The sequence below is a fragment of the Theropithecus gelada genome, chromosome 12, assembly GCF_003255815.1.
Source record: "Theropithecus gelada isolate Dixy chromosome 12, Tgel_1.0, whole genome shotgun sequence".
Taxonomy (NCBI): Eukaryota; Metazoa; Chordata; class Mammalia; order Primates; family Cercopithecidae; genus Theropithecus; species Theropithecus gelada.
Genome location: NC_037680.1, coordinates 91,758,460 through 91,768,891, shown reverse-complemented (window position 1 = coordinate 91,768,891; position 10,432 = coordinate 91,758,460). Strand labels below are relative to the sequence as shown.

The 10,432-nt window shown below is 39.0% G+C and overlaps 1 protein-coding gene across 1 annotated transcript in view; it reads left to right on the top strand.

Moving 5' to 3' along the window:
- The first annotated feature begins 6,133 nt into the window (after positions 1-6,133).
- Positions 6,134-10,432, top strand: part of ABCA12 (ATP binding cassette subfamily A member 12) — a 209,334-nt gene continuing 205,035 nt past the window's right edge. Inside the window, exon 1 of the mRNA XM_025404754.1 lies at positions 6,134-6,202. Within this exon, the coding sequence (XP_025260539.1) occupies positions 6,134-6,202 (69 nt within the window). The remainder of the gene's footprint in view (positions 6,203-10,432) is intronic.

The window sequence follows — 10,432 nt, the reverse complement described above, 5'->3', positions numbered from 1 at the left end:
GCTTTCAAAACAAGTTCATGGTCCAGAAAAAAAAATCACAGGTAGTAACAAAAGGGCAAGGTTAACGTCATTCCTGCCACTTAAATGATTATTTTAGATTGAGATATATTTATTGTGTGTTATATGGGAGTACTTCCTCCTTGCAAAGGGTTAAAATACAAACTTGATGCTCACAATCATAATACAAATTAACGAATGCACAGTTAGTTAATTTAGAAGTTGATGTGTTTAGAAAAATACCGTGGGTGAAACTATATGCTGCAAAGTTTGATTCAAAATCTCTGTCCAGTTATCTGTAGCAAGACTTCACTGATATAATGGCCATATGTTCTGCTTGTCACATGCTATCATTAAAACACTCATTAAAATGCATATCTGGAGAGCCAGATGTTTCATTTTTATTATATACCATTTTCTTTCCATTTACAATCCATATGTGCTTATCTAATGGTTAAAATTTTGTGAATTTTTTTACATACTTTTGCATATGCCTTTTATCTTTAGCTACATATTTGTAAAGAAGCATATATGGGTATATGCTTACATCCATATAAACACAGCATATATTTACATCCATATAAACACATACAAAAATGGATATATTTGAGTGTGGACTTGTGAATTTATCCTACTCTATTTGTACATTCTCTTGTTCAAGAGTCAAGCTATCAGCTACCACTATACATGCCAATCAATTGTTCTCTTTCATTTCCCCCTGTACCTTTCCTTCTCTGCTTCCAAAATATTACTGATCAGGCTAGGCGTGGTGGCTCACGTCTGTAATTCCAGTACTTTGGGAAGCTGAGTCGGGTGGATCACCTGAGGTCAGGAGTTTGAAACAAGCCTGGCCAATATGGCAAAACCCCGTCTCTACCAAAAATACTAAAAATTAGCTAGGTGCATGCCTATAATCCCAGCTACCAAGGAGACTGAGGCAGGAGAATCACTTGAACCTGAGAGGTAGAGGTTGCAGTGAGTTGAGATTATGCCCCTGCACTCCAGCCTGGGTGACAAAGCAAGACTGTCTCAAAAACAAAAACAAAATATTGCTGATCAGTTAGTGCTTGAATGAGACTTTTCAACTAAAATGTTTGATTATTTATTTGAATTGAAATTATTGACCAGTTCCTTTACCCACTAGCCTTATGCTTTCAAAGTAATACAGTAGTAGTTGCACATACGAAATGGGAGGCGGATCACGAGGTCAGGAGTTTGAGACCAGCCTGACCAACATGGTGAAACCCCATCTCTACTAAAAATACACAAATCAGCTGGGCATGGTGGCGCACGCCTGCAGTCTCAGCTACTCGGGAGGCTGAGGCAGGAGAATCGCTTGAACCCCAGAGGCGAGGTTGCAGTGATCAGAGATTGCACCCCTGCACTCCAGCCTGGGTGACAGAACAAGACTCCACCTCAAAAAAAAAAAAAAAAGAAAGAAAGAAAGAAAGAAAACCTGTGTGTTGCTCAAGATTGAGGGGACAGATAACTGGGTGATTTATTTTTCCTATAAGTTGGAATTTGAAAATGCTAGAAATGATAATTTTCTAGCTTATTTAATAAAATTAATCTTTCCTTTTTTTTTTTTTTCTTTTCTTTGAGACAGAGTCTCACTCTGTCGCCCAGGCTGGAGTGCAGTGGCCAGATCTCAGCTCACTGCAAGCTCCGCCTCCCGGGTTCACGCCATTCTCCTGCCTCAGCCTCCCGAGTAGCTGGGACTACGGGTGCCCGCCACCTCACCCGGCTAGTTTTTTGTATTTTTTAGTAGAGACGGGGTTTCGCCATGTTAGCCAGGATGGTCTCGATCTCCTGACCTTGTGATCCGCCTGTCTCGGCCTCCCAAAGTGCTGGGATTACAGGCTTGAGCCACCGCGCCCTGCCAAAATTAATCTTTTCTAAGACAGTTTCTGTTGTGCCCAAGAGAATACATGCTATAGAAACCTTTACTATTGGGATATTCTTTTTTAAAATTTCTCTGGGAACAGGTCAGTCATCAAAGACTAAAACACATGCAAAAATTGGTTTGTTGTATTTTTTCCATGAAGAAACAAGTGATAGTAGATATATATACAGATTTATCTTTTAAGCTGTTTAAGGTTTTATGAGGGGAAAAACATAAATTGAGAAGACAAAATACTATTTTTCATTTTCATTTTTCCTTTAAAATGGAGAATTGATTATTAAAATTTATACTGCAAAGAGGAGGAGATGATCTTTCTGAATACCCCATATCTTTCCATCAGTTTGAATAGGCTGGCCAAAAAATTCCAAATTTTAGGGGTGTCAGTTTTTTCTTAGCCTCACAAGATTACACTACACATGTAGTAAAATTAATTAATTCAACATCACCAGTTTAAGAAAATGATTACTCACCCTAAGTGAGTGGATGAGTAATTCTTTGCAAGGTGGGAAATCACCCTGAAATTGCCATACTCACATGGCTCAATGTAAGATAATCAATTGATTTATCAAACTTGGTCTCTGACATGACTGTGTTATTTGTGATGAGGAATTCTGGGCCATTAACACCTTGGAGGGACAAGGTGCTCTGTAACAGCTTGGAGTGAGCAAGACTTTTTAAAGCTCCCTTGAAATATGTCTTGCTTTCGGGTTTTGTGGATCAGATTTTTACCAGTTGCTTCTTGACACAATTCTTTTGTCTACATTATCATTGGAGTGTCTCAGTGCTGATAAAGCACTTGAAAATCCTGAATCTGATACCTTCCTCACACCCACCTGCTTCATAGCCCCAGTTATCAACGTCTTACATCGCAGGTGGATCTTAGGTAATGAGGTATTAGCAACTGGTGCCTCATTATTATAATCCTTGGGTGGAGTCTCATCCTTCTTGTAAAAGAAGGATGCTGTTATTTTTACCATGAGTTAGCTTCGATTTCCCAACTTGTTGCACATTTCCACCTAGGTTAAATGCGTGCACTTGCTGTGTTTTCTTACCCATGCTTGCTTTATGAGGGCCTGTTGGAGAACAGGCTTTGCAGACACAGAAACCTGGGTTCAAATTACTGTTCTGACACTCATTATCTGTGTGACCTCAGGAAGTTACTTGTCCTATGCATCTTCATCTATACAGTAGGTATAATAATGTTGACCTCACAGGTTTATTATAAAGATCAGGTCCTGTAGGTGATGAGTATCCATTGCACCTTAATGTAAAAGTAAGTTAATGGTAAAAAAAAAAAAAAAAAAAGGGTTGTTACTGATACTATACACAAAAACCAGTGTTGAGGTGAAGGAGTAAAATTATAATCTGGTTGGTGTTAAAATTTCTGAACTGCTTTACATCATCACTAACTCAATTCACTTGTTTTTTCTATTCAAAAAAAAAAAAAAAAAGAGGATTTCAAGTCTCAACTTCAATCAACGTCTCATTCTACTAACATTTTCATCATCCCACAGCATCGGCTTTATCATACTCTGTCTCTTAAGAAGAGTTTCCAGGAACGTTTCATTCTAAATCCACAATATGACATCTTCTCCTCCTTAGCTTTAGGTCCCTAACTCTCCAACTTTATCTTCTACTTTATCTTCAGACCAGCTCTTAGATTTAGCTGGGTCAGAATTCTCACCATTCAGGAATATAGAATTTATCTCGAAATCGTGGTGTTCCATGAGACATGGTCCCTGTACTCAAGGGGCTCAGAGTATGGACAGAGAGACAGACTGACTATAATAGAAGGTAATAAGGGAGTTGACTATCTGTGCGAACAAAGCTTTATGGGAAAACAGATGAAGGGGTGATTAATTCAGCCGGGGGTGGGGGTGTGGTGGGTGGAAGTGCTGGAAAAGGCTTCAGAGGGGAAGCAACACTTGAGTCAGTCGTTTGAGAATGAGCACAATTTCATTTTGGGCAGAGGGAACAGCATGACCAAAGCCTGAAAGTGAACAGTCCTCATCTAAAGTATTCTAGCAGATGGCAGGAGGGATGGCTGAAGGTGGAGAGACAACTGATGAAGCTGGCAAGAGCCAGGCTGGGAAGTGCCGTGAGGCTCTATCAAGAAGCCTAAAAGAGCATCCTTCCTTTTCCTGAATTCCTGGAGCAACTACTCTTTGTGCACTCATTTTGGCAATAATTTTTCATGCGTGTACTTCCAAAAAAATCTCTACAAGTGATTTATAGGCCCGCCTAGAGAAACAGGGAAATCCCTGATGTTCATTTGTTTCTCAGCTCTTTCTGTGAAGTGTAATACATGGGACTGGAGACAACAGAGCATAGAGACTAAAAGTACAGAAACGAGGTTCGAGTTCCTTCTCTGCTGTTCCCACTGTCCTCACTGCTAACTAGGTGAACTCCGGCAAGTTATGGCACTTCTAAATATCACTTTCCTCCACTGAAAAGGGGAATAATGGCAGTTTCTATATAATAGGACTCCTAGGATGATTCAATAAGTCCTTAGCAAACATTGCTACCCAATTATTTAATAAGAATTAATTGACCACTTACTATGAGGCAGGACCTGTGTTAGATTCCTTTTTTTTTTTTTTCGGATGGTGTCTCGCTCTTTTGCCCAGGCTGGAGTGCAGTGACACCATCTCAGCTCACTGCAACCTCTGCCTCCCGGTTTCAAGTGATTCTCCTTCCTCAGCCTCCCAAGTAGCTGGGATAACAGGTGCCCACCACCACGCCTGGCTAATTTTTGTGTTTTCAGTAGAGACAGGGTTTCACCATGTTCGTGAGGCTGGCCTTGAACTCCTGACCTCAAGTGATCAGCCCGTCTCGACCTCCCAAAGTGCCGGGATTACAGGCGTGAGCCACCGCACCTGCTGAAGGGCCAACTCTTAATGCTTTAACGGATTTTGCAAGTAGAGTCTGGATTAGTCAGGATAGGTGTGAGGATCAAAGGGGAGCTTCACCCTACTAGCCTTGGCTCCAGTATTTTAGTCAATTACATTCAGTAGCAAGTATTGAACACTAATGATATATAAAGTACTGTGATATAGTCCGTGTCCTCAAATAACTTATCTTGTAGGAAAAATAAGACATACACAAATAAAAATAATGCAAAAAGTTTAAGTTCCTTGAGAGAGGGCAACAAAGAATGATGCTAGACTCAAAGGCAAGAGAATCTATTCTATGGGGTATATCCAAAAAGTTTTCATTGAAGATGTCAACTTGGGGATAACTTTGAAAGGCAGGGTCTTAGAGAGGGAGGAATGTATCATGGAAAGAGGACATAGAAATATCTTGGATCACCCTGCGTCCCCTTTCACTATAAGAGCCTGAAACAATGTGGCTTGCCTGTAATAGACATATGAATCTCCACTCGCGAATTGAGGGACTCCAGTTTGTCATTTATGTCCCCTACAGCCTACCTTTCCTTTTCTGCACTGTGCTTAACTGAGTACACTGTGATGAAAGGTGGGACCTGGTCAACATAGTCATTCCCCCAAAATCGAAACATTCAACTTTAGGTTAAAGACGGATACTTTCCCTAGTATATCTAATGATGGGCTGAGGCTCAGAGCTTTGCAGCTAAGCTATGGCCTTATTGATTTAAATCATTTTAATGACACTTTAATATTAAGGAGCCACTGGGCCCAGTGTCTGTGAAATGCTCTCTGTGCCCTGCCTCGGCTAGAGCAGACACTGTGTGCAGGAAAGAAGACAAGAGAATGTAGGACAAGTCCTACTGGCCTGGCAAGGGTCCCACCCCCTAATTCCTGTGACGCATCCAGTGCAGGTGACATGCTCTTTAAGGTGTGGATAGGCAATTAATTTCATGGAGAGTAGGAGGTGTGGGTTCAGCTGCCGCTTTTTTTTTTTTTTCTCTTAGGCATTATCTGAATGATCCTCATTCTCTCTTGAGTCTGGACTTCGTGCAACAAGCAGCACCTGGATATTATTTTAAAATAAGCATAAGCCACCCAAAGATACTGATCTGGGTCCTTCTTTTGGAAGAAGCGTTGATTGAGAAGTGCCTCTTGGTTAAGGATTAACCACAGGGAAAAATCCAGCAGAAACAGAAGAACCGTGGGTTTCTTACCCCAGCCCTCAAGGAAGCTATGCCGTGAAAGGGGTACTGATATACTGATATACAGCAAGTTGGACGGGGCATCAATTCTTCATTTGTGGAGTGGAGAAAAGAAGAGGAGATCTCTCATTTGGGGTGTTTGAAGGATGGCTTCCCAGTTTCATCAGCTTCGGATCCTTGTCTGGAAAAATTGGCTAGGTGTAAAAAGGCAGCCGGTGAGTTAAAAAAAAAAAAGTGTGGAAGTGTGGGTCATTGGGCAATACGCCAGGTAATCCTAAAAGGTGATGTTAATGAGGAGTAAAAACAGAAGAGTTTAAAGGCATTTTCCAAAGCAGGAAGTAATATATTTAGAATTCATCCCCCTATCTGTCTTATAGCTAATGGAGCTAGTCTTAACATGTCCCAAAAAGCAGGCTTTTGATTTCAGTAAATTAAAAGAGTAAATCAGGACATGCCCTGGGTGAAAAAAAGAACATGACTTGTTACTGGCTGAACTGGAACACTGAATTCTGGGTTCAAGCCAAAAGGCTTCCAGAATTTTTCTTAACGAATTTAGTTAAAAATGGGATAGAGGAAAGAAGAGTATTATTTGAAATGTACAATAAATGGGAAGAAATATATTGGAAAACCAAAAACCATAGAAAGTTTGATTGAAAGGTAAAATACAGAACAGAAATAGTTTGAAGGCTATTTGTATAGAAAAGCTACTGAGAAATTTTAGTATCTAAAAATCATTTACTGGGAATGCCAAACAAAAGTATGTGTATGTGCCATGTTTTAAGAATATCGTTGCATCACTTAGCTTTACTACTACAATCTGTCTTCTCTTGCTCATTGCAACGTCTTTTTTGTACTCTTACATTAATGTTTGCATTCTAATTACAAAGTTAGCTATTAGATCCTCATCAGATGGCTCCCAGGATGACTGAGAATGGAATTGGTTTCTGGGGATTGTTATATATTCAGAAGAATGTTTGAAAACCAGGGAAATCCAAAAAGGTATTCAATATACTTTATTTTAAAGTGGTAATTCCCAGTCTTGAATGAGTAATGTACATATTATGCAAATAATATGCATCACAGAAACCAGCATTTTATCTATGCACCTTATCTCACTCTAGGCTTGCTTGGTGTGCCTGACACTTTACTTTAGTGTTTTGATGTGTTTAGTAAGAGGAGGACGTAGGTGTTCACTTAGCCTTCTGAATTTTGTGGGTAGGGTTTTAAAATCCTAAGGCATGTGATTGCATGGGTGTGGGGTTTGAATATAAAATTATAAACTCATTCAATTTTTTATTTGTTTTTTAACTGGAAAAAAAACACAGAAGAAAAACTCCCCATAATTATCACGTGGTTGATTCTGTGTGGCATTAGCAGGGAAAGGATCCTGGGTGTGTGGATGAGGTCAGAGGATGTGAGTTGGGGTCTCTGCCACTGCTCCTCATGTAACTTAAGTAGCTGAAGACAGTTTCTCTAAGCACTGGTTTTCCCACCATGATGTGGCATGATGAGTTAGATGTGACATGATTAGTTACATGTGCCAGGAAGCCTACCACATCTAACTCATATTGGGGGAAGTACCAAATGTGCTAATGTATTTCAAAGTGCTTTATAATGGTGACACGCTTAGCAAATAGATTAGTGAGGGATTTGAAGCAATGTGTGTCAGATTTTATGCAGATTAATAATGAAAGGAAATTAAGGAGAAGATATTGTGGGTAAAAGGAAGAAATCCACATACAGTAAAGTTTGTAAGTGATAAAAATTCAATAGCTAAAAACAAAAACACGGAGGAACTAAAATCTGTATGTGTTATTGTCAGTAACCTGAATGCTGAGGTCTGTTTCTTTTACAACTCTATTTTGTGTAAAAAAAGTTATAGGAAAAAAAATCCACCCAAATCTCAGGTGAATATGTTTGTTTTTCGTTGAGAAATTTTATCTTTAGAAATTTTAACGACAAGTCTTTTTCCTCATTTTGAAAGTAGTAGGTATATCAATTTTCTCCTTTAGGGTTTCTCTTCATTCTGGTCAGTGTTTGCTGGACATAGTGAAATATTTAGGGGAGATGCAAGTCAGATATATTAAAAGTTTTTCAAGCATGACACCTTGCATTATTCCCATCTAGTCAAAACCCCTAAATAAACTCTGGTAACTATATTTTTCCTAGGGAGGGAGAATACATGAGCCGTTAGTTCATTTTGGGACAGGCAATGATTCAGATCTTAAGTGCACCTTAAACAAATGTAAACCAGGACGGATAAGTCTTCACGGTAGAACGAGGTCAGAAAAAGTCCAAAATTTGGGACAATACAGAAGGCCAACCTGAATCCATTATAACCAACCAGAGGGAAAAGAGAGACCTTTAGAAGATGGTGATGCAAAAGGAAAAGGAAGGACAATTCCAAGTGGAGGGTGAAAGGGCAAGGAAAGATAAATTTCCTTCACAGTTTCGCCTAGCGTCAGCTCTGTCTCTCCATATTGGGAAAAATACTTGAAGACACATGTGGGAAGGAGATATGTGTGATAGCATTACGCTTAAAAAGGAAGAGAGGAATAAGAGGTTGGAAAGTTGGAATTAAAGATCTAAAGGGGGATAAAATGAAAAAAATTATATAACGGCAAATTAGAAGACAGACAAAATGTGAAAAGAAGGTACATATGAATTTGAGGAGAAGCGTGTTTTTGTAGGAACTAGACTTGGTTATCCATCAAATAATAATTTAAAATGCAAGCATTTACATTTCTATACTCATAATCATTCTAAAAATTATACTTTCAAAATATACTTTTACTCACAGAAAAACAGAAATTAAGCTATGGACACAGGAAATGTATAGTCCTTACTTAATGGTAAAAAAAATGGAAGCATCACCACCATGACAACTTTGCCTAATTTTTGTTAGAAATTCCATCACAAAGCAAGGTGGTGGGAAGAACAATTCAAAAGGGAAGAAGTTAAGGATCTATTAATAGAGAAACAAATGACACATGAAAAAAGAAAAGAAAAACAAAGATATAGTAAAAATATTAAGGTAGATTGGAGATTATTGAGGAAATGTGTTGATTATAAAAGTATATGCTGGGGCTGGGCACAGCGTCTCATGCCTGTAATCCCAGCACTTTGGGAGGCCGAAGCAGGTGGATTACTTAAGGTTAGGAGTTCAAGACCAGCCTGGCCAATATGGCAAAACTCTACTAAAAAGATACAAAAATTAGCTGGGCATGATGGCACACACCTGTAATCCCAGCTACTTGGGAGGCTGAGGCAGGAGAATCACTTGAACCTGGGAGGTGGAGGTTGCAGTGAACCAAGGTCATGCCACTGCACTCCAGCCTGGGTAACAGAGTGAGACTCTGTCTCAAAAAAGAAAAATAAATAAAATTTTTTAAAAAAGTATATGCTGGCCAGGTGCAGTGGCTTATGCCTATAATCCTTTGAGAGGCCAAGGTAGGTGGATGTCTTGAGCCTAGGAGTTCGAGACCAGCTTGGGCAATATGGTGAACCCTGTTTCTATTTAAAAATACAAAAAATTAGCTGGGCATGGTGGTGCATGCCTGTATTCCAAGCTACTTGGGAGGCTGAGGTGGGAGGATTACCTGAGCCTGGGAGCTGGGAGGTCAAGGCTACAGTGAGCCTAGATTGAGCCACTGTACTCCAGCCTGGGCAAAAAAGTTTGATTCTCTCTCTCTCTCTCTCTCTATATATATATATATATATATATATATGTGTGTGTGTGTGTGTGTGTGTGTGTGTATGTGTATATATATATGCTAAAATAGAAAATGAGAAGATAATTACAAACAGCTATACAATCTGAGAAACAAGATGAGAATAGCATAAGCTAAATATTTAGTTTGGCTATAAAAAAAAGGGAATCTTTAATTTTGGTGGTGACTTCTCTCAAAATTATTCTTGGAGTAAATGTCTCTCTCTTTTCCTTGTAAAGTAAGATATCAGAATTCTGGAATATTGGGACATATATAACTGACTTAATTTTACAGGGTCCTAGAATGCTCAAGGGACTTGTCCAAGGTCACACAGCAATTTAAGGCTCAAAGGCAGATTTATCCAAGCATGAATTTATTCTTTCCATTACTTCCTGATGCTTCTCTGTTGCTCCCAAGTTGAGGTTTTTCCCTAACATTCTCTGATCCCTACTTAACAATTAGCCCACCAAAGAACAGATCATATCTGGTAAGGAGGCCTTAGAAATTGATGATATTTAATATTTGTGGTAATATAAATTCTCAATTGTATTGCCAAAAAATGAATATTAAAGGAAAATAAAGAAAAATACACTAAGTACTAACAGAAATATTAGGTAATAGAGAAAGCCAACCAGGTGTAGTTGCTAACCTGCTGGGCTTGTAATTTAACTTTAAAAATAATGAAATAATGAAGAAATACTCCAGCAGAGATGGTTAGCAATAGGAAGGCTTACC